The sequence below is a fragment of the Urocampus carinirostris genome, chromosome 16 (genome assembly GCF_059441175.1).
Source record: "Urocampus carinirostris isolate Australia breed hairy pipefish chromosome 16, RoL_Ucar_1.0, whole genome shotgun sequence".
NCBI lineage: Eukaryota > Metazoa > Chordata > Actinopteri > Syngnathiformes > Syngnathidae > Urocampus > Urocampus carinirostris.
This window is the reverse complement of record NC_142364.1, coordinates 5,560,585-5,587,872: the sequence shown is the minus strand read 5'-3', so window position 1 is coordinate 5,587,872 and position 27,288 is coordinate 5,560,585. Positions and strand designations below refer to the sequence as shown.

The 27,288-nt window shown below is 40.7% G+C and overlaps 2 protein-coding genes across 3 annotated transcripts in view; one reads left to right on the top strand and one right to left on the bottom strand.

The window, feature by feature from the left end:
* The window catches only part of traf2b (Tnf receptor-associated factor 2b), a 56,712-nt gene extending 35,349 nt beyond the window's left edge, over positions 1 to 21,363 (top strand). The window contains exons 12-15 of one of the 2 annotated variants that reach the window (XM_088355375.1): positions 5,812 to 6,037; positions 10,910 to 11,151; positions 18,740 to 18,896; positions 21,131 to 21,363. The gene's annotated coding sequence lies outside the window, so the exon portion shown is untranslated. Of the gene's footprint in view, positions 1 to 5,808; positions 6,038 to 10,909; positions 11,152 to 18,739; positions 18,897 to 21,130 lie in introns of both variants that reach the window. The other variant, XM_088355374.1, reaches the window with a different exon arrangement.
* fbxw5 (F-box and WD repeat domain containing 5) lies at positions 438 to 25,971 on the bottom strand. The gene is made up of 10 exons (XM_088355373.1): positions 25,902 to 25,971; positions 21,141 to 21,336; positions 18,756 to 18,913; positions 16,951 to 17,134; positions 16,741 to 16,889; positions 14,598 to 14,906; positions 11,140 to 11,323; positions 10,930 to 11,077; positions 5,829 to 6,041; positions 438 to 4,810 (listed from the first exon to the last, which is right to left on the bottom strand). The coding sequence occupies exons 2-10, from the start codon at positions 21,325 to 21,327 to the stop codon at positions 4,549 to 4,551; spliced, it is 1,794 nt and encodes a 597-aa protein (XP_088211499.1). The 5' UTR covers positions 21,328 to 21,336; positions 25,902 to 25,971; the 3' UTR covers positions 438 to 4,548.
* Between the last annotated feature and the right edge of the window lie 1,317 nt (positions 25,972 to 27,288).

The window sequence follows — 27,288 nt, the reverse complement described above, 5'->3', positions numbered from 1 at the left end:
TAACTTTACATGTGTGGTTTAAAATAAGATGTATTTTTCTTGGGTCTTTCATATTTTAAATACTTAAAGGGACAGTGTGTAATATTTAGCGCATACTTTTCTTCCATCCAGTCAAAAAAATATTGTAAAATATTTAAAAACTAGACAAAAATACATGAACTATCATACCAATGTTAATGTTTATTAAAAATATATATATTTTGTCAAGAAATGTTTCTTTTACAATGTGGAATCCCCACTTAGTCGGCACCATGCTTGTCTGGCATCCTGCCCTCATACTCTGCCGTATATCACTCGTATTAGACAACACAGTGCCATCTATCTATCAAATATTACACATTAGGGCTTTAAAAATTACTATTTTAGTAGTAAAATGCCTTGCGTCTGATACAGTATAAAAATTAAATATGTCTTTCTAAAAGAAAAATCACTGGGTGTTCTTCAATACATAGAATATTTATTTAGGGGATATGTCAGTGTGGTAAAAAACAAAATCCTCATAGTTCAAGGATCACAACTAAACAAGGGAGCAGAAACACAACATATTTAATGGATTTTTTTAAAAGACAAAATGATAAACTTTTACCCATTTTAGACAATTTGGGTTACACCGAACAGAAAATAACCCAAAGCAGTGTTGAATGACACGACACACTTGAACGATATTTGTGTTTTGAATACTTTGCTTATGCAGTTATGTCCTCCACATTTACATACATACATAGCGTATTTCCAAGACTATAAGACGCTCCTGATTATAAGCCGCATCATCTTAAAATGCCTCATTAAGATATGTCGCAAATTGTAAAAAATAAAAAAACACGACTTATAGTCCGGATAATACGGTACATACGTAATGCTCCTAATGAGCAGGTAGGCGCCTGCTTGGCTGACTATCTGTGTGTGGATGGGTAAGTGTGAAGTACATTGTAAAGCGCTTTGGGAGGTCTTCAGTGATTGGTTAAAGCGCTATAGAAATGCAGTTTACTATTTACATTCAATACAGAATGTATTTTATTAGCCTGCTGTATTCTATACCAAATCAGGTCTTTTAGTGAAAAACAAAACATTTGAGTTTTATATGGTAAGGTTCAAAGGGAGGACATGCAAACAAAAAGTGTTATCCATGGGGTCGGGAACGTATAGCTCTTTTTATGAGTACAAATGACTCGGAGATAAAATCTGTTAGCAGTACATTTCTCTGTGGCGTTCCAAAGTTGGGGGTAATTGATCCCAATTTTGTAGCTGTAAAGCCGATGCATCATTGGAGAAATAATGGTTCAGTCCAGTATATGCACTTTTCAACTACAGTCTACAGTCTTGGGTGTCAAACCAACTTAACCCATTTTGGCAGGTCGCTAAGATACCCTTTCAACGGAAGCTCATCAAACGATGAATGTTCACTGTTGAGATACTTTACGATTAAAACCCACAAACAAACTGTAAACAGGTGAAAACGCCAGCAAACCACTCGGAGCAATTTGATTGGGTGAGCGGTAGAGGTGGGAGGATCTCTGCACACAGCGCATGGCACTCCTATTTTTTTCTCGTTTGGTGCAGACAGCGCCGAAGGTGAACACGATATACTTTTCGTTTGCAGTATTTTGTGACATTTTGACAAACAAACTCTGCTTGCACCTGGTTTGTAAACCATTATTTAGGACAAAAATGACGGTTAAAATGAGCTTAAACACTCTTAAGTAAATGAGAGGAGACAAAATTGAGTGGTTTGGCAGATCTGTTGACTTGTCTGAAAATATAAGGTGTGGCTCTCTAATTTGTTATTCCTCAAATATTTTTGCTTTTACGGCTCTTTGGATCCAAAAAGTTTCCGATCCCTGGTTTAATCTATACTTAAATATGTATACTCCTCTTTGAGGTTTAATGATAATATAGTATTAGCATGTTCTGTGCCTTTTTTTTAAAATACACACAAAATAGGCCCAATTTAATTGCATAAAACAATAACTATTCATTTAAATAAGACAAAACAAAACACACAAAGACAAGTGATGTTTTCATCCTGTTAATATAAAATATTTCCAAACTATGACACTAAAAACGCTTGGGTCAAAAATGAGACTAACCCAGTGGTTTTCAAATCTTGGGGCGAGCACCCCTAGGGGGGCGTGAGGCTCCATCTACAGGGTCGTGTGTGCCTTTGACTTCTGGGCACGTTTTTTTAACTTTTTGTTTTTGAACTTTCCAAATAATCAAGTGCAATTGCACCTCTATTACACTAGGGCGCAGTGACCCTCTCGTTGACAGTGTTTTGTTTGAACGTAAAGCAAATTAGATGGTCACAGGATTTTTTTTTTTATCCACAAAAATGTGCATTGGACACTTAAAGTGTAAGTGCTAAATTTATAAGCACAATTTAGTACCGTATTTTCTGGACTATAGGGCGCACCTAAAAATCCTAAACTGGCCAGAAATTCGAAAGTGCGCCTTATACAATGCAAAATACGGAAGATTGGAAATGCGTACAGCATTTATACGTGTAGATTACTACACATGGTTTTTATAACGTAAAAACATCGCTGAGCAAAATTGCAAAACATTGTATAAAACAGGAATCAAACCCAGGTCGCAACGGTAAGAGTGCTGATATCTAATCACCAGTGATACATATGACATACAAAAGGGCATTTAAAAAAAAAATCTCATCCAATTATTTAATCCGTGACAAAAACGAATATTAGAGAATGGAGAAAACAAAGTAGTCCTGAAAGATGCAACAAACGCTGAGTACAATTCCTCATCAACTAAAGCAAAGTATTTTGTTGCGCTTTTTTGCATTTATTTGTATAATCCGGACAACTTTTTGTTTTGTTTCTGGCACCCTGAGTAAAAATAGTCAATACTGTGGTAATGACATAAGAGGTGCCTTTTTGTTTGTCATCTGTATCACTAGAGGTCTATTGCAGGGGTCTCCAACCTTTTTGAAGCTGTGAGCTAGGCAAAGGACACGGAGTTTGATATGCATTTCGAAAACAACATCACGGTATTACTGTGTCATTACCTGGTTACTTGTTGAAAGTAGGGGCAAATCATTTTACTAGAAAATCACAATGACCCAGCACTGGTGAGCTATTTTCTATATTTTTGGGCTCTTACTGCCACGGTTCGATTCCTGTTTCATACAATTTTTCCGATTTTGGTCAGTGACATTTCTGACAATTATTGCACTAAAACATAACATAAGTGTCTGAAATGTGCTACGTTTATACACCAGTAGCTCTTACTGTAGTTTTAATTCCATCTGCCTGATATACAACAAAGGACCATTTTTTGCGCCTAATTGACTCTTTATTTGTTTGTTACCATTGTGACGTATCCGTTCGACGGGGCTTAGCCTGGAGGCAAAAACTTGGGCGAGACGATTTGTCAACAATCGTACGCGCTAACATTTTAGCTTTGTATTTTCAAAGGCTTTAATGTTACGGCGTAATTACCTAAATTAAATGCGATGACACAGCCAAAGCTGGAGGCAAAACGAGACTTGTGCTGGGTAAGAGATAGAGGTAAAGGCAACTGTCGTTTGTGCTAGTTATCGTCATGTGTATTTGTGTGCCAGAATTAGACAAAAAATGCTAGTGATCGTAAATGGAAGTTTTGCAGGATCCCAGCGGACACCCCTCATGAAAGAAAAAGAAGAGAGTTGTGTTTAGATTAGACCGAGGCACTCATCAAAAATGCTTAGGTTTGCAGCGCACACTTCATATCAGCTAAGAGAAATTAAACAATTATGATTGTTGCTATCAAGTCCATATTACTTACTATATTGGCAAAATATCTCATTTTCTTAGTTTCTGCTAACTTAGCGTGTAGCCTAAATGCCAACGTTAGCTTTAACGCTGCGTGCGGCTGCTCGGAGATAAAAACAAGCACACATTGCAAACAAATGTTGGGCACATAGCCAAGTCATATATTAAACATATTCAATTATTCATGTATTGTTATTTTTCTGGAGAAGAATCTCTTGATGGCATTTAGGCTACACGGAAAGAGTTAGCTAAAGCTAAGAAATTAACAAAATACTTTGACGCTATAATGAGTAATCGGGACTTCAAAGCAACAATCATGAATGTTTAATTTCTCTTACCTGAAATGCTGCAAATTTGAGCGTTTTAGATGAGTTCCTTGGTCCAATCGTTTCACTTTATTGGCTTAAACCACAACTCTCTTCTTTTTCTTTGAGGAGTGTCCGCTGGAATCCTGTAAAACTTCCATTTACCAACATTTTTTTCTCAGATTCTGGCACAATATTTACATGCCAATAGCAGATACGAAGGATTGGTTCCTTCAGTGTTTTGAACAACGCAGAGTATTCTTTTGCCTCTAGCTCCGACTGTGACGTAGGTTACCAAAGGATCTATAATGCGGGAAATTCGGTAAATCATATTTCTTACATCTGTGTGCATTTTTCCCACATATCTGGTTCTCTCAAGGGGCGGGGAAGGAAACTAAAAAGAAAAATCTCCCGTTTTAGACATCCGGCTGTCAAAAGTCTGCACACTAGGCAACAGCGTCCCCCCCACCCCCCAGTCACGGCTTGCCCCGGTGGAGCCAGGAGGCCAGCAGTCCGGGGCGGTGCGTCCGGGCGGGTCTGCAGGCGAGGTCCCGGGCCAGGCGCACGGCCCTGGGCGAGCGCCACACTTTGACGGTGGCGTCGTCGCTCGCCGATAAAAGCAGCTCCTGGTCGGCGGGACTGAAGGCCACCGAGTTGACCACGTCCTCGTGGGCCAGACGAGCCAGGCAGATGTTGTAGTGGCGGTCCCAGATGTAGCCGTGTTTGTCCTCCGCTCCGCTGCACAATTAAGCGTGTCAGTCATGAAATGAAATGAAATAATCTGCATTTCTATAGCGCTTTTCAAGTCAAGACTTCCCAAAGCGCTTTACGGTGTGCTTCACATTTCCCAATAGCGGCCGTGCAACCATGTAAGGCGCTAACCTGCTTATTGGGGGCATTAGGGGTTCAGTGTCTTGCCCAAGGACACTTCGACTTTAGAACATCTTTCTCTTTTTCTCTCTTCCTAACTATCGTTTTCTCTCTCCCTCTTTTTTTCCCTCTTTCACTCTCTTCCTCACTTCTGTCTCCCTGTTTCTCTTTCACTATCTCTTTTTTTCTTTCTCTGTCCCTGTCCCTACTTCTCTTTTTGCTCTCTCCATCCCAATTCTCTTCTGTTCCCTATACCTCTTTTTCTTTCTTTTGCTCTCATTCACTATCTCTTGTTTCTCTCTTTTTTTATTCTGTCTCTCTTTTGCACCCTTTCTCTACTCTTGTTCTCTCTGTTGTTCTCCCTCACTCTCTCTGTTCTCTTTCTATTTTGTCTCTCTCAATTTACCTTTTTTTCTTATTTTCCTATTCTTTAGCCTAGATGGTAAGGCGCCCGCTTTGAGACTGGGAGGTCGGTGGTTCGCGCCCCGGCCGAGTCATTCCTAAGACTTAAAAAGTGGTCGGCGGCGCCCTCTGTTGGCTGCGGCTGCATCGGCTCGCTACAACGGGTCAGGTGCAATCGACATTTCGTTCTGTGTACATTGTTACACAGAATGACAATACAAGGAAATTATTATTATTATTATTATTTTCTTCCTTTTTTCTTTCCATCTTTCTCTCTGTCTCGTTCCCCTCCTCTCTTTAATCTAGTCCAGTCCGGTGAGTTTTTTTTCCTACCATGTGGCCCCCAAATGAGTTGGTCACCCCTGTTTGTAGAATCTGGGTATCGTTGAGACCTCACTCCAGACAGATAGTTCCCAGACCTTTTCTTGCGATTGAACCATTCACGTATATGTCTTTTCTGATAGCAGGTGGGCGTCTCACTCACCTGGCGACAAAGTCCCTGCTGACGTCCAAGAAGATGAAGAAGCACTCGTCGTTGGGCGTGAATGCTCGGTGGGCCCGCAGGCTTCTCCGTTCCTCCCTCAGGCTCTTCAGGTCGATCACGTGAAGGTCGATCTCCTCTGCGATGGGGGGCGGCGACATGGGGTCCGAGATCACGCAGCCCGCCGGCCACGCCCGGCTGTTCACGTACAGGTACCTGCGTGCGGTCGAGCACAGTACGGGGTTCTTATGCCTTTTTCATGGCCATATTCAAGCACTTTTTAGACTTTCAAAGCCATTATTCCAATGTCTCCAGTACCATAAGAAAAAAACCTGTTGGAATCAAAAGCAGTCCATAGCCCTGTTGTTGGAAGTCACTGACTTCTGCCTGTCTACAGTTATTTGGTGCTGAGCATGTATGAGTAGGCGATACAGGGAGAGAGTTATCTCAAAATTTACACACGTATTATTTCAGATTTACAAAAATATTTTCAAGTCTTGAAATATAGCTGCAATCTTCACATGTGTTTTCAGGTTCACAAATATAATCATAATCAGAGTTTGTACACCTTTTCATGGCCAAATTCAAGCACTTTCAAAGCCAATTTTCCAATTTCTCCAGTACCTAGGACGTTTATACCTTCGCCTGTCTTCTTGGGCGTAACACGTAGACACGACACAAGACAACCCCTAAGAAACTAATGCCAGCTGCCGTTAGTCACAAGGGAAGAAGAAATGCAATGGCAAAGCGGAGCTGGCGTTTCTGTGTCATTTTCTAGTAGGGTTGATTTAGTTTTCTTCATTTATAGTGTGGTTTATCAAGTCAGACTGTTGAGGAACGTGGCAACCATTTCAAGCATTTGTAAACCCTTGAAAACAAATAAATATATATATATATACCGGAGCCATATCCCCCTTGTGGGAGGTGGCTAGAGTCAAGAACACATTCGCATTTCAGACTCTTTCTGGGAGATAGATACAGAGGAGGGGATTCCCAGCCCCCTCGCTCAACCCAACTGATGTGTTGGGAGTCATTAGGTGACCAAACCCCCCAATTCCAACCCCTAATGCCGAGCGCCTAGCAGGGAGGCAATGAGTACCAATGTTGTAAGTCTTAGGTATGACTCGGACGAGGCTTGAGCCAGCAACCTCCCAGTCTCGGGGCGGGCGCCCTACCCCTTTGGCCTCCGAGTTGGTTGCAAACAAAACATTAAAATTCAAACATTTTCAAGCATGCCAAGCAAAATAAACAAAATCGGAAAATTCAGGTTCGCTTCGGGCTCGGTCCCTTAAATCATGTAAATTAGTCAGGCTCAGGCTGGTTTGGGCTTTTATACCTGTGGGCCAGGTCAGGTGAGTCTAGGTTTTTTAAGCCTGATCTTACCTCTAGAGTAGGGTAAAACATTTCAGTAATATGTAGCTTACATTTTCAGTAGCAGGAAGTTCTCCCCATGACAATTTACCACTGGTAAACACTACCTCCATAATTTAAATGGCCCATAATTGATAGGTAACCATTGCACTAACCATTGCCCTGTTAAGATGTAGCATGTAGCAAATACAATCATAGTTAAGCTAGTCACTATAAATGACTGGAGAGAGCTGACTCCCATTGTTTGTATTTCTCCTTTTCTCGCCCTTTTTCATTACAACGGCAGCCTCCCAGGATTTTGCCATACAAACTAATAAAAACTACCGTTAGGGGCCGGTCACACAGACATTTGCGGCTGAATCACGGCCAGAAATTTCTGCCTGTGAGGCGGACGCTATTGGACGCTTTGAGATCGCCATACAGACGAGATACAGCGGTGCTTAATACGCAGTCGGAAATTCGCGCGCGGGTGGCAGCGCGAAAAAGTTTTGCGCTGCTCAATTCTTCAGAGCGCGGGTACACAGCCTTTCACGAGTGTATCGAGGCTGAACCACGGCCAGAAATTTCTGGCCATGAAGCAGACACTGTTGGGCGCTGTTGGACGTTTTGAGACCGCCATATAGACGAGATAAGGCAGTGCTTTACTCGCGGTCGGAAATTCACACGCGGTTGGCCGCGCGAAAAAGTTTTGAGCTGCTCAAAAGTTTGAGCACGTGTTAAACCGCGTGCCGCACACGTGGTCAACACGAGGTAATGACGCGGAACGACGTGCTCTGGCCGCGGCCAGGGCATGGTTACACATGGGTAGGACGGGAAGTTTCAGCGGGTAATCGTGGGTGGAGCATGGTAATAGCATGTTCTGCGCCTGTATCGCGGTGTTATTACGTGAAATTAGCGTGTTACGCGTGTGACAGTCAAACGCCTTTCTCCGCGTATATACAGCGCGATTTGCCGAGCACACGTCAGTTGTGCTCGAGACGTCAAGGGGGTGAACATGGATCCCCGTCAGCGTAGTGACCTCGTCTTAATCCATTTTTATTTCTTGACATTTCTTTTCAAGATAATAAAATAAAAATGATGCCATAGCTTGAAATCTTGATCTTCACGGGACTGTGTCTTGAGCGGTTATGATTTCTACAGCCCGGTGTTATCCGAGAAATGCATCCCTGCCGATATTTGCATCCCCTCGCTACTACAACCACTTTTACCTCGTTTTATCTCACTTTTAGGGAATGTAATGGCTAACATATAACCAAAACCACTTCGTCTTGCATTTGTTGGGAATGTAATACAACTTAAACCATTCCGTCTTTGTTTTTGTTGTGAACGTAATCGAACGGTAAATCCTCCCCCCCTCGCGTGACCGCGCATTCTGCTGCGCTTCCAACAAAAGTGATCGTATTCTATATAAAACGCTTATTAAAACAATAAAGCGAGCTAATTATAACAATTGGGAGATCCTAGTCTATATAACGCGTTTATTTAAACAATAAAGTGCGATCGTATTCTACAAAATGCGTTTGTTAACGCGGATGAAAAAGTCAAAAGCGATCGCAGCAGAATGCGCGTTCACGCGAGGGGGTGTGGGGTTTGATTGTGTTGCGTAGGAGTCGGATTTGGGCACAACACCGGCTCGGGAGCTTTTATACCCGTGGTCCACACGAGAAAATGACGCGATGAGGAAGCGGAACAGTCACCGGCGTCTGTTTTGCGGGCATACCACCGATGAACAGCGGGTTGGCCAATTTTGCGCATTTTCCATCGCGGGCAACCACGGGCAAAAAAAAACCGCAAAATTTTAGCCGTGATTCAGCCGCAAACGGCTGTGTGACCGGCCCCTTAATCACGAGGGAAGAAGAAACGCAATGGCAAAGCCAGTTTCGGCCACGTTTTTAAGCAGCCCTGTTTCATTTTTCATTGTTTATCGAGTAAGACTGCTGAGAAACATGGCAACAATTACAGGCACTTCACCCAAATTTCAAGAACTTTTCAAACCTTGAAAAAGCAACTTTAAAATTGAAGCATTTTTAAGGATTGAAAGCACCCATACGAACCCTGACAATAGTACACGTTGCTTTGTTGCCCTCTAGTGGCAAATTTGTGCCGAGCGTCATATGCCAAGAAATGCCCTGCGTAATGGTACATTCCAAAACACTGCAAAAAGTGACAAAAGATGTGCTACGTCATATTCTTTTTGCACTGACAGATACATTTGCTCATCCAAAGTAACATTATTGTTCTCATTTGAATCTGATTTAATTCTAAAATAAATTGGCAAATTCTCAATTTAAAATCTGTAAAATTATCAAACAATATGCCGTATACAGTGTGTAGTATTTAGTGCCTCCTGGTGGTACATTAAAACTTACATCCAGTAAAAAAAACAGATTAACATTGATTTGAATACTACTAATACGGTGCCATGTTTGTCCGGCATCTTGCCGCCACGCTGTGTTCCGAGGCACCGGCCCCTGCTTGCACCAGACAACACAGTGCCATCTAGTGGTCAAATATTAGGGCTTTAACTATATAAATGACCTAAATAAAAAATATATTTTTTTAATGTATTGACTTTTTTTGTGTATTATAGTAAAGAAGTACATAAAAATATAATTTTAAAAATAACTCAAAATAACTGATTTTTTTGAAATATAGTAAAAAACCATTTCAGTGTATTTTTTTTCTTGTTTTACATAGAATAATTTTTAGAATTAATAATCAATTACATTGTAAAATCCATCAAATTAGCTAACATCTCCTAAATACAATTTCAATGATTTAAAGTATTTTTAAAAGTATTGACTTTTAAAATAATCAAAATTCCTTTTTCAACTATGTTGTAGATAAACAAAGCAAAACCCAAATATATATATATATATATATATATATATATATATATAGGTAAATAAGAAATTAAAAAAATAATAGACATCCTTCAAAATTAAAATCTGTAAATTTATATTCCATCCATCCATCATCTGCACCGCTTATCCTCAGTAGAGTCGCGGGGCTGCTGGAGCCCATCCCAGCTATCTTCCGTTTTATATAATTTTAGGAAACAAGAAATATTTAACAATTGTCTTTAATTGTTAAAATGAGCATATTTATTATTTTAAAAATATATGTATTATAACATTAATATGTGAGCAAATTAATATGAAGAAAATGATCTACCATAGGCAGTGGTTAGCGCGTGGGCGGCACAGTTCGGAGGTCATGAAATTGAACCTCCTCCGTGGAGTTTGCATGTTCTCCCCGTGCTTGCGTGGGTTTCCTCCGGGCACTCCAGTTTTCTCCCACATTCCAAAAACATGCACGTCAGGTTAATTGGCCGGTCCAAATTGTCCCTAGTTGAGTTCTCTGTCCCTGTGTGCCCTGCGACTGGCTGGAAACCAGTTCAGGGTGTCCCCTGCCCACTGCCAGAAGATAGCTGGGATGGGCTCCAGCACCCCCGTGACCCTACTGAGGATAAGTGGTACAGATAATGGATGGATGGATGATCTATCATTAGAGAGACCTTTTATTGTGCAGTTCAGTACAAAAAAATGTGTTTCCTGTCACTTTCAGACATAAATATTGAAACGTTGGCGATTTCCGTAAAAATAATGAAAATAATTTGTACTCATTTGGAATGTTGATACAATGTGACATCAAATGTGAAGAAATTGGGACCAAAGGTCTCCTAAACGTGTTAAGTATTTGGAATTCCGCAGTCATGGCCGAATATACTGACCGGTTGTCCGGCGAGAGCCCCATCCCGATGATGTGGCCGTGGATATCGATGACGTGGTCCAGCGAGTCGAAGAACTCTTCCGAGCTTCGTTCCTCCCCCAGCACGGGCCCACTGGTGGTCATCTGGTCCGGCTTGATCCTCTTGATGCCTGCGGCCAATGAGAACATCGAGTCCGGGACGTCGAGCTGGGGGATCGGCAGAAGCGCTCACCTATCTGATGCGGTGAGTACGTAAGGCTGCCGGTGGTAAACAGTAAGTAGGTTTTGTCCTCTCCGTCGCCAGACCCCGAGGTCTCCATTAGGTCCGAGTCCGGCGCTTTCGTGTGGACCCGGCCCATCATTTGAGCGACCTGTCTCTCGATGGCCACCTGGCTCGGGTCCAGGTTCTTGCGGGTCTGCCGGGCATTAAAAGGGGTAAGGGGTTCAAAAGGTGAGAAGGGTGTGGAGGAAATACTATCTCGTATTTTATTTTCGAGGGTCTGACCACGCTAACCCTCACTTTCAAAGGTCACTTCATTTTCTGTTTCTGTTATAAATGACTCATTACAAAAACTGTTTGCCCTAAACTTACAAGTCCTGTTTCTAGATTTTCATTTACTTGTACATGGCCAATACAACATTCCAGAAGGAGGCTCAAATAAACATTATTATTTAGTACCTCTTAGTAGTAGAAAAAACACTCGTTCATTAAAATAAAATACGGATTTAAATAATAACCAAAGAGAGAAAAGATCCATGTTCGCCAAAGTTAAGGGTGTAATACTCAGAAGGTAATACTTTTTTACAAATGAATCCGAAATTCTCTTTGATATTGATAGTAGATATTTACAACTTGCCCTCTGAAAAATAAAACCATATTATCTTCATAATATAAGGATTAGGAAGCTTATCCATTTTTGTATGTATTTGTATTCAGCCAGTATAAACCATAAACATGATCTATACAAGAAATCTTTTGACACGCAAACTCTCAATAATAATATAATAGATAATATACCGTAAATTTCGGACTATAAGCCGCTACTTTTCCCCCAAACTTTCAACCCTGTGGCTTATTCAGTGATGCGGCCAATTTATGTCATTTTTCTAACGGCCGCCAGCGGAGCACGAGTACAAAAGGTAAGATTTAGACCGGTGGAGTATATGCGCCGAGGAAGACTGCAACTTCTTAGCTTGACTAGCGGCGAGAAATCTTTCACTAAAACTGGCCGCATGCAAAAGGCAACTTTTTCGCAAGTCTGCCAGTGGATCCTGACAGCGTGGGGCAGCATCAAAAAATCCATCACCAACGGGTTCTGAAAAGCCGTGACGGAGACGAGGGCACGACAGTGACGGCGCGAGTGAGGCTGCGGGAGCGTGGGACGACGTCTATATGACAAAGTTTTTTTCTGACACTGAGGAAGACAACTTTGATGGCTTCAGTTGTAAGGAGGAAGATGAGGACAGTTTACCGTGATTTTTACAAGTACGGTATGTTTTTTAACAGATACATTTACTGTGTTGCAAGCGTGTTGCTACCTGTCACAGGCACCGTTTGGGATGAAAGTTATAATATTATTATTAAAGCTTTGAAAACTCTCTCGGTGTACCGTCTTTTTTTGTAAATATGTGTAACCATGTATAATATGTATTTGCAACTGTATATTTTTGTAATGTATTTATTTGTATTTATTTTGGACACTTATTCTGATAAGTTCGGACGGGCGAATTAAAAAGAAGGGGCGTAACAAACGCGGGCTGACGGGAAGTGGAGTAGAGGTGAGACGTGTTTGTGGACACGGCGGACAATAGTGGATATATATTTTTCCCACCCTTACCTTTGGAAATATACACTTTTTTTCTTTGGATTACTTTCAACGGGACCCAGACTCTGCCGGTCTGCATCAAACCTTAAGTACCGGTATCATTTTACATTCATTTAGTCGGCTGTGATTTTTGGACTGTGTACTTTAATGAAGGATATTCAGTTACAATCGCAAGACTTAAAGTTGGGTCTGGGTAAATTTTGTATTACATTTTTTTAATGTGGACGCATGCGGCTTATATACAGGTGCGGCTTGTGTAAGTACAAAATCGGTTTTCCTCTCGAAATGTGGTGGCGCTCTATAATCCGGAATTTACGGTAATAGATGTAAAAGAATAGAGTAATAAAAATATTGTAGTGTATAATACAAAGTAATTATATAGAATAGTTTAAAAAGATAGAATATGTAAATAACAAGACTAGAGTAGTAGGTCGGAGGAACATCATTGGCATAATAATACTATACATAATAATCTAATCATTTCTCGTTGAACATGCGAAGAGCGGAAGGGTAAAAACTCTCTTTAAGACGTGTAGTCTTAAGACGGCGACCTGACGGCAGGTAATCAAAGTACTAGGGTGACTGGGATAGTCTAATTTTTAGTGTCCGTTTTCTAGTTTGTTCGATGTAGCTTATGCAGGGACGGGAAGCCACTACCTATTATTTCCTCTGCCGCCCTCACTACTGATTCCATCTTTGACATTTCTTTCTGATTTGAAAGAAGAACTGAAGTAGTCGATAAACTTGAAAGCATGGTAACATTTGTGTACTATACAGTATAATACACTTTTTTGTGTACAAGGATAACAAAAGACATTTTGCTGTCCAAAATCGCAAGGCGCCTTTGAGCCTTTAATGTCACAGAGGCAAATAGTGTAACATTGTTGCCACAAAGTTTCTTTTTCAGCAATCTATGAAAGCCACAAGTGATACAATGTGTATTGTTCAATGTGATACTCAACATTTCAGAACGATCTTCTAGTAAACGCAAAGATTCACGATTTCGTCAACCGCAGCAATTTGTTCTGGTTCCGAGGCAGCAAAGAAGCCCAGTTAAGGTCAGCGTTTGTGACTCCACAATAAGAAAGATACTGGCCAAAAATGTCATCCATTGAAAAGTTCCCAGGCGAAAACGACTGCTGTCGCAAAACAATACAAAGAGTTGTCTCACATATGCCAAAAAGCATCTTGATTATCCTCAAGACTTTTGGAGTAACAGTCTGTGGACATTGCAGCCCTTTCTCAAGGTTTCTTCAATTTCTCATTCTGAGGCTTTTGAGTATTTTCTTGCCCTCATGAAGGTTTCTAGATCAGTGGATGAGTAATAGTCTATACTATTCTGGAAGCTGTGCAGCCCATTACAGCTGGCGTGAGAATAACACAGCATTTGATAAATGGAACATGATGGCAAATGTAAAGCATGGTGGTGTTAGTGTGATAGTGTGGGGCTGCTTCAGGCCCAGGACAACTTGCTGTGTTTGACGAAATAATGAATTCTGAGTATACCAGAAGATCCTGTCGTAGAAACATCCGGCCATTAGTTCTGGCCTTAAACTCAAGCGCTCTTGGATCATAAAACAGGACAATGATCTCAGAAATCGGGAAAGGAGCAAATACTACTGGCATATGGGCAGCAGTCAATAATTCAAACTCACAGCCTCAAACGCCTGATTGACTGTCTAAGAAATCTCACAATACCTCCCTCTCAAATGTTCTTTTCGGAGCTACACAATTCATGGAGGTCATCCTCTTTTACTTGAAAACAGCAAATTTTGCCAAAAGGAGAGAGATTTTCGTGCCTCGACGACATTGTGGGAAAACCCCAAGGGTTTTTTGTTTTTTTTTTCTTCGGAGCGTGCCTCACCTGCTTCAAGTGCTCCAGGTTAGAGTAGGGGGCGCCTGTGCCAGGACATCGGCCGTCCCTCGGGAGGTCCTCCTCATCCTCTTCCTCGCTGCTGGAAGTTCCCAAGTCGAAAAGCAGCGGCTGGTGGTTCTGGTTCGGTTGCTGGACTTTCTGCCTCCGGGCCTGGCACTGGGCATCGTAGTCCAGCAGCAGGTCGGGGTTGTCGTGGCGACGGCAGTGGGCCACCATGACTGTTCGGATGGTGCTGGCGTTCACGTTCTGGATTTTGAAGAGGCGCTTCACCACGTTGACGTTCTCGGACTCGATATCCTGCCGGGGCAGACGGGACCGCGGGGAATGAGTTGGACAGAACCACAAAATTGGGATTTCATTTTTGGAAATCGGCTACCACTTGGGCTGCACGATTAACCCAAATCTAATCAAATAGTGGGATGTGACGTTTTTTTTCTTTCAAGGAACTATAGTTCCATGTTTGTTTGCGATGAAGTGGCCAATCAGAGTTGTCACAGTTTGGGTTTTGACAGTGCCAACTGTGTGTGCGCGCGACTGTGATAGGCTGGTGCATTCTGTCAGTTTAACAGTAGGGTGGCAACAACTAATCGATAAAATTGATTATTAAAAGCGTAGGCAACTAATTAGATCACGTAACTTGAGCCACTCAACATATATGTTAATTCAATGAAAATCAAGAAGGCACCAAGACCATTTGTATAAAAAGTTTTCTTACATTTCTTTAAATCCTTTTTTTAAATTGAACGTTGCATCATTACAGACGAATATGACAATAAAGTTTTCACTTTTTAGCATTTGTCTGTTTCATCATAAAACAGAGTTAACAATTTTTTACAGGAAAAAAAAAACAGAAAAGAAGTAAAAAGAAAATTCATAATAATGACATGTTTAACTATACACAAGGGGTAGAGTCTTAAGTATCCTTTTCATGTTGGGAATCTAATTTGCTAAAACAAAATGTTTTGCTATTTCTATTATGTTTTGTATGAGAAGTCCAAATATTTGATCTTTAGTTCAGGTGGTAGGAAAAAAACTATTTTATATATTTGGAAGGATATAACATTTGTATGTATTTTGTTTGTTGTCAAGTTAATTAACACAATTTTTTTGTTTTTACTATTATTGTTTGACATTATGAAATTTTCTATTGTTTTGTCCTATTTTTCTATCCGTCCAAAATTTAAATATTTCAATTAAGAGGAGGTAACTAAAGGTGTCTTTTAGAAATCGATTATAAAGATAATTGTCCATTTTAGCCCTAGTCAGTAGCTTCAGTGGCTCATTACATTGAAAAGAAATGGTCAAAGGACTGCACAGGCCACAATTACACCGTCCACTGATCTGAAAACAGTAGGTCCTGAATCCTCAGTCAAAACTGGCAGATATCAACTAATTCCAAATAACTTTTTGGTCCAGTGTCAAAACCTTTAAAAAAAAAAAAACATGACACTGAAATATTGATGAACAATTTTGAGTGTGGCATCATAAAAACACATGCTTGGAAAAAAAAACGTACTCCCTGGATGTAGACAATTGATAATACTATTTATGTATATTTGTAATATTTAAGAGTTTAAACAGATATCAAACTGTTTTTTTTTGTCACTCTCCCTCCCTTTAGCAGAACAAAACATGTAAATTAGGGCGTTCCTAATACAATAAAAAGGCGAGGACAAAATAGACTTTTTCAGAGTGTCCAGTAGACTGTAATAGACAGCCTATGGTCATCTCTCCTTGCAAGTAAGTTAAATTCACGTCTTGGTGTCCTTTTTGTATACAGGTTGTTGTTATAAGTGTTGGGTTGAACCTAACATTTATAGAATAATGAATTCGATGCCTTTTAAGACTTTGCAAGGATTTGTGGGAAACCTGGGTCGTCCCCCATGCAGAATGACCAGGCTGCAATAGATGTTGCCTTGGGTAACAATACCCAAAACGTGGTCAACATCAGTAAACAATAAAATAAACATAGGTCACGTCAAATTGTTCAAGAGGTCTAAGACGTCATCGAAGTTGATTCATTAAATGCCACTGACGGCAATGGACGACAATGGCAGCAAATGAGTCCAACGTTTTTTTAACATCACGGTGAAAAGTAAATCAAACGATGAAAAATAGTTGGAAGCCTGACCTGGAAGGCTTTATTGAGCCAGAGCACCGAGCAGGACGTCATGTTGCCGATCCAGTGCAGGTTCCCCGAGATCAGATGCGTCTCGTTCAGCCAGCATCCGAAGACGTCGTAGGGTTTGTTCCTCACCCGTGACAGCAGAGTGTAGTTATCTGCGAGAGAGCACGTGGATCGTCTCGCTGCCCTAGCGCCGGAAAAACCTAGCGGCCTTACCCAGGCTGAGGACGGCGATCTCCCCCGACGAGGAGTTGTGGGGGCCCAGGTAAACGCCCGACACCAGCAGGAGGCTGTCGTCCGCGTTGAACTGCGAAAACTGCGTGTAGCCCCAGTTGAACTGACGCATGCTGGAGCTGTGCACCAGCGAGATGTTGCCGTCGTGGCGCTCCGTGTCCCAAAGCTGCGGAAAACGCACGCTCACGTTTTATAGTTGGACCAGAATCTACAGTGTGTCTCTGACGTGTGTAGACCAAGGCCTGGGCGATAAAACCGTAACTACAGTGGAACCTCGGTTTTCGAACGCCTCTCAGTTCGAACAAATCGGAGTCCGACCAAAAATTTCGAGAAACTCGAACGCCGGTAATGCGTGAGTGTGTACGTTCATGTTAGCGTAATCTTTCGTATGGAAGATTACGATAACGTAAACGTACGATTAGCCTGGGTTCGCTTTATGTTTACGGTAAACATTCAGGGTGTTGGAACGGAGCCCAACATTCAGGGTGTTGGAACGGAGCCCCCTTTCCAATGAACCGCTCATCACTTGTTGTGGATACCGGGTGCTAAATGACTTGTAAACAACCTGATTTTTTTATTTTTACACGTTCATGTTAGTGTAATCTATCGTACGGAAGATTACGATAACGCGAACCTACGATTAGCCTGGGCTAGTTTTATGTTTACGTTAAACATTCAGGGTAAACATTCAGGGTGTTGGAACGGATTAAAACGATTTACATTATATTTAATGGGAAAAATGATTTCGGTGATCGAACAAATCGGTTTTCGAACAGGGTTCTGGAACAAATAATGGTCGAGAACCGAGGTTCCACTGTATTGTGATATCCTTTTTGCCAAGATAAGAAACTTGTGGTGTCCTTTATGAATAAATGGTAAATGGTATGCATTTACTGAAGACCTCCCGCGTATCGGAACCTTTAGGGGTTCAATGGCTTCCACTTTGACTTTAAACTGGGAGGAGATAACTTAACTCGGTTCCAAGATGAGCGCTCTACCTCCCAAGCTACTTTCGCCTCTAGTCCCCACAAATTCCAAAACAAAACCTACGACCTTAATCATAATGCAAAAACACTGCAAACTTTGATTAGGGGACGCAAATTGAGATACTTTTGATATCATATAGAGTGAAAAAATTCCTTAACGAAGGGCCAGAAAAAAACCCATCTCATTCTACACCGGAATGTGAAAACATAAGTTACTGTGTTTTAGTTGAAAAATATAGTGAAATAATACTACTTCCGGGTAATAGTACTTTCAGGTTTTCTGTGTCACTTCCTGCTCTTTAATCATCAGCAGTTACACACAAGCTGACGGGACTTGGGGGGCCTTATGTAGTGCCACAATTCTATTTTTGAGGTCCCCAGAGAGTGTCTTGCCACGGTGTGCCAGTTTGAGAGTTTCAGTGACCAGTATAACAGAGTACTTCAAATTGTACACACCTGCTCCCTATTCATACCTGAGACTTAGTAAGAGAAATAAGTCAAGTGGTATTTTAGAGGGAAAATAACAAGCAGTGCTTTGTTTGGACATTTACGGAGTGTAATGTCTTTGGGATATATTCACTTTTATTGGCAGGGATTTAGCTATCAATGGCTAGATTTGAAGTTTTTTTAAGATGAAAAATAAATTACTCTGCTATATGACCCCTTACACAGACTTCTTTTCATTGTGTCAAAGCGATGTTTCTTCAGTGTTGTTCAATTAAACATTCTAATGTAATCTCTGCAGAAATATAAGGGGTGCACTCACTTTTTGTGACATACTGCAGGAGTCCGACGGCCTACCTTGACGGTGCAATCTTTGGAACACGAGGAGAAGCGATGGCCCCGGTGGGAGAAGGCCAGATGGAGCACCTGGTCGCTGTGCTCCCTCAGCGTTTGCACCTCCACGCACGGGATGCAGTCAAAAAGACGCTTGAACTCCCGGTACCACGACACGGCGGCTGCGCAAACACACAAAATGTCAAAACACACTACCAAAATATGATATTTTGACATTATCTTAAGAGTTATATGCATTTTTAAGGATATTTCTCAGATGAAATCCATGTCATCATACAAGTACTGACATAATCACATACAAAAAAACTCAAAAAGTAAGACACACACAAAATAAATGTTAAGAAATCAACAAAAAAATGTTCAAACTATCGGAAGCAAAAAATAAACGAAAGATAAAAGGGACAGACTTGTTAAAAAAACCATCAGATCAACAAAACAGTAAAAAAGAACCAAAAACGGCATGTATAAGTTTCAGAAATGAATAAAAAGGAAAACAGTACATGTTGAGGGAAACAAAAGATTGTAAAAAATGCATAAAGGGACAGTGTGTAATATTTTGTGCCACCTAATGGTACAAAAAAACCTTCATACAGTAAAAAAAATGGTTAAAATAGCGTGAACTATTATACCATAGTAGTGGTTAATAAATAGTTATCCATCCATTATCTGCACCGCTTATCCTCAGTAGGGTTGCGGGGGTGCTGGAGCTCAGGCAGTGGGCAGGACACACAGAGACAGACATCTCACTCGCTCATTCACGCCTAGGGACAATTTGGACCGGCCAATGAACCTAACATGAATGGTTTTGGAATGTGGGAGGAAACTGGAGTGCCCGGAGGAAACCCACGCAAGCACAGGGAGAACATGCAAACTCCACACAGGAGGTTCAATCTCATGACCTTAGAACTGTGCCGCACAAGCGCTAACCACTGCGCCGCCGTGCTGCCCATAAATAGTTATAGGTCGAGAAATTTGTATTTCTTTTTCACAGCGGAATGCATACCTAGTAGTCACCGCCATGTTTGTCTGGCAACTTGCTGCTACACTGTGCACATTTGGCGCTGGTTTTTTGTTCACATTAGAATATACAGTGCCATATAGTGGCCAGATATTACAATATGTTCCTTTAAAATAATCTGCCCTATACGATATTTGCTCATCAAAAGATCTCACTACTCAAAAAAATGCATTACTTAAAGCAGGGCTGTCAAACTCGTTTTAGCTGGGGGCCACAAATGCTATACAAAATCTCACGGGGGCCGAACAAGTAAGTTTAGAAAAAGAGAGAGGGAGAAAAAGAGGGGGAAGGAAAGAGAGGGCGATAAACAGATAGGGAGATCAAGGGAGACAGAGTAACAGTGAGAGAAAAAAAGAGAGGGTGAGAAGGAAAGAAAAATAGAAAGAAAGAAAGACAATTACAGCGTAAGTTAATGAAATGATCTGCATTTCTATAGCGCTTTTCAAGTCAATGACTTCCCAAAGCGCTTTACAGTGTGCTTCACATTTTCGAGTAGCGGCCTAACCCTAACCCTGTGCAGCCATGTAAGGCGCTAACCTGCGTATTGGGGGTTCAGTGTCTTACCCAAGGACACTTCGACATGTAACACGGACAAGCCGGGCTTCGAACTTGGATCCCTTAATCCTAAAACGATCGCTCTACCTCCTGAGCTACTGCCGCCCCCAAAGTTACAAAGAGATGAAAGAGAAAGAGTTGGAGAGTGAGAGATAAATAGAGAAGAGAAAAAAAGAAAGAGAAAAAGAGAGAGTGGACAGGAGAAAGAGAGAGAGGGAGAGAAAAAATAAAAAAGAAGAAAGTGAGAGAGAAATAGAAAAATACTACCACAGTTGTTTTGCAAGTGTTAACTGGCTTAGGTGGCATCCTGTGGAAATATTTAAAACTCATTTTCCTCTAGCACTTCTCTCACTGTTGTCTGGCGGGCCAGATTCAAACCATTGGTGGGCCTGATCTGGCCCGCGGGCCGCCTGTTTGACACACGTGACTTAACGGGACAGTGTGTAATATTTAAGTCAAGTCGGGGTAAAATTTAGTGCCACCTAGGAGTAAAGGAACAAACTTTTGTTCAGTAAAAAGAACATTTAAATAGTTGTCAGAAATACATTAGCTATCATACCAATGTTAATTTTTGTAAAATAAAAACAAAAAATCAAAGTATTTCTTCTACATGGAAAAAAAAAACATTTACGTCTTCCCCGGGTTTGTCTGGCAGCAACCTGCTTTCGCGCTCTGCTCAATTGCTGCTGGTTTTTGTTCACATTAGAAAATACAGTGCCATCTAGTGGTCAAATATTACACACTGGGGCTTAAAAATAAGCACTATTTTCTGGCAACAAGGTGGGATTTCCATTTTGTGATGCAGAGCCTCTGACCTGGGTGTCGGGGTACGGCGCGCGGGATGCGGTAGTAGGAGTAGAAGAGCTCCCTCCATAAGAACTCGTCCCTGGAGACGGCGAGCCACTGGCGGCAGGCGAGGCCGGCGCTCAGCACGGCCTCGTGCGGCAAGCGCAGGAAGATCTCCAACACCAGAACGTCTGGCAGGATGGGGCCTTCCTCCATCCTAACATCCTGCGGAATCAGAATTCTTGTCAATATTCGTGAGTGTGTGTGTGAATGGGTAAGTAAAAAGCACATTGTAAAGCGCTTTGGGAAGTCTTCATTGACTTGAAAAGCGCTATAGAAATGCAGACCATTTCCCATGAACTGCTAAATTGATCACTTGAAGGTCTAATAGAAATTGTTGTACCTGGTTTTGCCCTTCCAATTACAAAACAGATCCAACATATTTTGAATTTTATATTACCTCTGAACAACAAACTATTGAGGTGGACACCCTCTGTTGGTCCATTCAATAACTTTAAAGTAGACGTTCATTCTAAGCAAAATAAGTTAAATCAAGTCCTGTTTATTTGTATAGCCCTTAATCACAAAGAGTCTCAAGGGGCTGCACAGACCACAGATTATTGCAAACCACAGACTATTATGACACCCATCACCTGATCTAAAACCTACATGAGGGCAAGGAAAAACTCAAAAACCTCAAATCAAGTCATGTTTATTTATGACGCCCTTAATCACAAAGAGTCTCAAAGGGCTGCACAGATTATTGCAAACCACAGACTATTATGACACCATCCCCTGATCTAAAACCTACATGAGGGCAAGGGGAAACTCAAAAACCTCAAGATGAGGAAAATAAAGAAACCTTGAGAAGGGACTGCACATGAGGTCATCCCCCTTCCAGGATGACTAGGCTGCAATGGATGTTGCAATAACAAATAATGCACATATATTGTCAAATTAAAATGAAGCAGGAACCCCGACTATATATTACCTGTACAAAAATTAAAACTTTGTTTGATAATCCCTGCCGCCATCTTCAGGCTTTATGTCATAATTTTAGCCTTAATCAGCTAATTTATGATGCACGTGCGAGTACTTGCATTTCTTAGACTGGTCAAATAAACTCTTCCTATTTTCATTGTTCCTGGGGTTTGGACTTTACCAGAAGCAGGCCTTTTCATACTCTCACCATTATTAAGCTACACTAACAAAAAAAAAAACAGTGGGGTTGAGCATGATGTCTCGCTCTAGCACTCCCCCCCAAGCCTTTTGCCTTGAACCAAATGTGTTCCACCCTGAAAATCTGATTAAGATTAAAGCAGATAGGCGCAGTGGAATAAAAAGCATAAGGGCTCTATGAACACAGATGGGCATTGTTAACACTAGAGCTGCAACAACTAATCGATAGAAATGGATGATTTACAATGCAGCGTTCTCAAAGGAAGAGTGTGTGAGCTAGTGAGCAAGGGTGATAAAGGTTACTTCTCCTTGTTAATGTTGAAAACTATGTTTGGGCTCCATCACCCCCCCCCCGACCCTACTGAAGATAAGCGGTGCAGATGACGGATGGATGGATGTTACTGGGTTTACAGAGTTACATTTTTTTTCTTGTTTTGAAAGTTAATGTCCTTTAAACAACAAAGACTTATTTTTGCACTTTATTCAAAAATAAGTATACCGTAAATTCCGCACTATAGAGCGCACCTGATTATAAGCCGCACCCACCACATTTAAAGAGGAAAACCGATTTTGTACATACACAAGCCGCACCTGTATATAAGCCGCATGCGCCCACATTAAAAAAAATGTAACACAAACACAAAATTAACCCAAACCTGACTTCAAGTCCCGCGATTGAAACTAAATGTCCTTCATTAAAGTCCAGAGTCCAAAAATCACAGCCGGCAAAATGAACGGAAAATAATACCGGTACTTAACGTTTGATGCAGACCTGCAGAGTCCAGGTCCCGTTGAAAGTAATCCAAGGAAAAAAGTGTATATTTCCAAAGGTAAGGGTGGGAAAAATATATCAGATGAACACATTTACTCACGCAACTCCTTTTTCTTTAAACAACTTTTTACCCCCTCTTCTTTCCTTGTCTGTCCCTCACATTTAGCGGTACCCACTTAAACTCGGCACCCCGCGTTTGTTCCGCCCCTCCTTTTTCGTTCACCCGTGCAAAACATATCAGAATAAGTGTCTAAAATAAATACAAATAAATATATTACAAAAATATACAGTTGCAAATACATATAATAATAATAATAATAATAATAATAATTTCCTTTGTATTGTCATTCTTTGTAACAATGTACACAGAACGAAATGTCGATACACCTGACCCGTTGTAGCGAGTCGATGCAGCCGCAGCCAACAGAGGGCGTCGCCATTATACCAATTAGGTATGTCTCGGTCGAGGTGCGAACCAGCGACCTCCCAGTCTCAAAGCGGGCACACTACCATCTAGGCTACTGAGCTGGATGGGTTACACATATTTACAAAGAAAAACGGTACACCGAGAGAGTTTTCAAAGCTTTAATAATAATAATATAGCTTTGACAGGGCAATTAATGGTAGCAACACTCGAGCGCCGCTAGCGGCCGTTAGAAAAATGACAAATTGGCCGCATCACTGGATAAGCCGCAGGGTTGAAAGTTAGGGAAAAAAGTAGCGGCTTATAGTTCGGAATTTACGGTACATTTGCAGGTGTGTATCATACATTTTGATGGGTTTTGTTGGTTATTTGAAAGAGACTGATATTTGTTATTGTTTAATATTGTAGAATATTCTGTTTTATGCACTATATCTTATTTGTCCCAGAAAAGAGGAAATTAATGTGTTTTTTAAATACTGATTCATCTAATAATTGAAAAAATAATCATCAGATTAATCGATTAAAATAAACGTTAGTTGCAGCCCTCGTTAACACATACTTAATAAAAAATACTTTACACTTTCCAAGTAAACCTCAAACCAATGGTAACACTAAACTTTTCTCGAAACATTACTCTAAAATCATCTCAGAACCATTTCACTTGCTATTAAGCAAATAAGGGCAACCTCATGTATTTTATCCAATCATCCACTCACACATATCACTTAAAAATCATCGGCCTACCTGCACCCAATCTCTCAGACTTGGATAACAGATCCATCATCTGACTGGAAACCACAATAGTCCAGGATATTACTCACCCACCACACCAATACTTAATTCCACAACAATAAGGCCAATAAGATTTAAAAGTGCCTGCCTAAGGAAAAGCCTGATCCCCTCTGCCATCACCCTTCTAACAACAGGCCCCACTCACCCATCCAATCAGTCTTCCCTCACTGTCCCCCTGTCATAAGTGTTGGTCATTCTGCTGTTTTGTAATGTAATACCTGTTGCCTAAGCGAACAGGGAGCCAATGCAAGTTAGCTAAAATCGGGGTCATGTGATCAAACCTTCTTGTCTTAGTTAAAATCCTCGCTGCAGCATTTTGTACTAGCTGAAGGCTCTTGATTTTGGACTTCGGGAGACCGGAGAGTAGTGCATTACAGTCATCGATACGGGAGGTCACAGACGCGTGAATTATAATCTCCGCATCCGACGGAGACAGCATAGGGTGAATTTAAGCAATGTTGCGAAGATGGAAAAAAGCTATTCTAGTAATATTCTTAACGTGTGTTTGAAAGGACAGATCGGGGTCAAATATGACACCAAAATTTTTGACTGAGTCACTCTGGGTGATATTACATTTGTCAATGTTCAGAGCAGTTTTTGAGAACAAGTCACAGCATTTAATTGGACCAATAACTAGCATTTTCGGTCTTTTTAGAGTTAAAGAACAAGAAGTTGAGTGACATCCATTCTATCTCAGTGAGGCAGGCCTCCAAGTTTCCTCAATTGAGTGTGGCAGATTCCGCCATCGGAAGATATAGTCGAGTGTCATCTGCGTAGCAATGGAAACTGATATTATACTTGCGAATAATATCACCTCATGGAAGCATGTCAATGCTAAAAAGAAGGGGGTCAAGTACTGAACCCTGTGGAACACCACGGGTTAAATACATAAATATGACTTGTTGGAAGTGAATTTCCATGAAGGGACCAAAACATTAAAACTAAATCTAATTCCTATAAAGACACCGATCATGCAAATAATTTCTCGTGCCAGTTTGAAATCAAACTTCCTACAAAATCACTGATGAGTTATATTCAGGACCAGTTTGGGACTCCTGCTTCAACCAATACGTTTTTATACTCTGATTAACAATGTCTTCTCTGCACCCAGCCATTAAATACACATTTCTCTAACTGTATCTTGCATCTACACGCGCAAGAGTAAATGATCTTGAAACAATCCTACGATGATTTAGGAAGACAATCAAAACGAAACGATCTCTTCGTTGCTCGACCGGTGCAACCATTAATGACCTAACATGGTAAAGGTTCTTGACTAAGGCTGGAAACTCGTGACAGGTCGCTGTCTTTCCCCCAGAAAAAATGATCCCATCTTTAAACAATTCTGCAACAATAAACAAAAATGCCAACTCCAATTTCGCCACTCAAAACGCAGCAAAAGCAAAACTTTAACTGCATCTCCACCGACATTACGCCAGTCGAACTTGCGCTAACCCTCTATTAGCCACCAAGCTCATTAGCCGCTAGCTAACGTTTCGCGTCTAGCTCTAAACGGAGGGAAATTGCTTTTGACAACCGCGCAACACCTCGCTAAATTTTCGTTCGGGTGCGGTCAAAGTTTTCGTTTATCACCCCGGGTTATAATATCGCGGATAAACTCACCTGCTTGGTTCGAGTTTACCGGGGTTGGCGAGCGGCTAGCCGCCTGGAAAATAACAACAGTGGAGAGGGGACATAAAGCCCCGGTAGTCGAACACAGATCACATGATTAGAATTAGACCGTAAGGCCTGACGAATGGATCCTGAGTAGTGTGGATAGCTAGATAGATTTCTAGATAGATAGATTTCTAGATAGATAGATAGATTTCTAGATAGATAGATTTCTAGATAGATTTCTAGATAGATAGATTTCTAGATAGATAGATAGATAGATAGATTTCTAGATAGATTTCTAGATAGATAGATAGATAGATAGATAGATTTCTAGATGGATAGATTTCTAGATAGATTTCTAGATGGATAGATTTCTAGATAGATTTCTAGATAGATAGATAGATAGATAGATAGATAGATAGATAGATATATAGAAAGTTATATAGATAGATAGATATAGATAGATGGAGACAAAAATAGATACTGTAGAAAGATAGTTATATAGATAGATAGATAGACACACAGATAGAGATAGATAGATAGACGGATAGAGATAGATAGATAGATAGAGACAAAAATAGATACTGTAGATAGATAGATAGATAGAGAGACAAAAATAGATATTGTAGAAAGATAGTTAAAGATATAGATAGATAGATAGATAGATAGATAGATAGATAGAAGACTAGATAGATAGAGAGAGAGAGAGACAGAGAGAGAGACAAAAATAGATACTGTAGAAAGATAGAGGTATAGATAGAGATATATATAGAGAGAGAGATAGATAGATGTCTAGATAGATGGATAGACAGATAGATAGATAGACAAAAAAAGATACTGTAGAAAGATAGTTAGAGATATAGATAGATAGATAGATGAAAATATATATTGTAGAAAGATAGTTAAAGATATAGATAGATAGATGGATAGGGATATAGATAGAGAGACGAAAATAGATATTGTAGAAAGATAGTTAAAGATATAGATAGATGTCTAGATAGATAGATAGAGGTATAGATAAAAGACTAGATAGATAGATAGAGACAAAAATAGATACTGTAGAAAGATAGAGGCATAGATATAGATAGATAGAGAGATAGATGTCTAGATAGATATTTTTTATAGAGAGAGAGAGAGAGAGAGAGAAAAATAGATACTGTAGAAAGATAGAGATATAGGTAGATAGAGATATAGAGATTGATTGATAGAGATAGATAGATAGATAGATAGAGATATCATCTCTTTGCTTGATAAAGGTAGACCCCTGCATCAGGCAATACAGTGCCATCGAGAGGTCAACTTTACACACTGGGGCTTTAACAAATTCATGTTGACACCTAATGGAAAAGTTGAGCGCCTCGGTGTTACCGATACTGCGCACTCATTCTCAAATTAC

Bases quoted from the DNA above. Each gene is read 5' to 3' on its own strand.
- fbxw5 (XM_088355373.1), bottom strand. From the start codon at position 21,327: ATGGAGGAAGGCCCCATCCTGCCAGACGTTCTGGTGTTGGAGATCTTC. The intron at 16,890-16,950 runs GTAAGGCCGCTA...GCTCTCTCGCAG, and splicing joins GATCGCCGTCCTCAGCCTGG to ATAACTACACTCTGCTGTCA. The intron at 6,042-10,929 runs GTCAGTATATTC...GACCGCACGCAG, and splicing joins GGGCTCTCGCCGGACAACCG to GTACCTGTACGTGAACAGCC.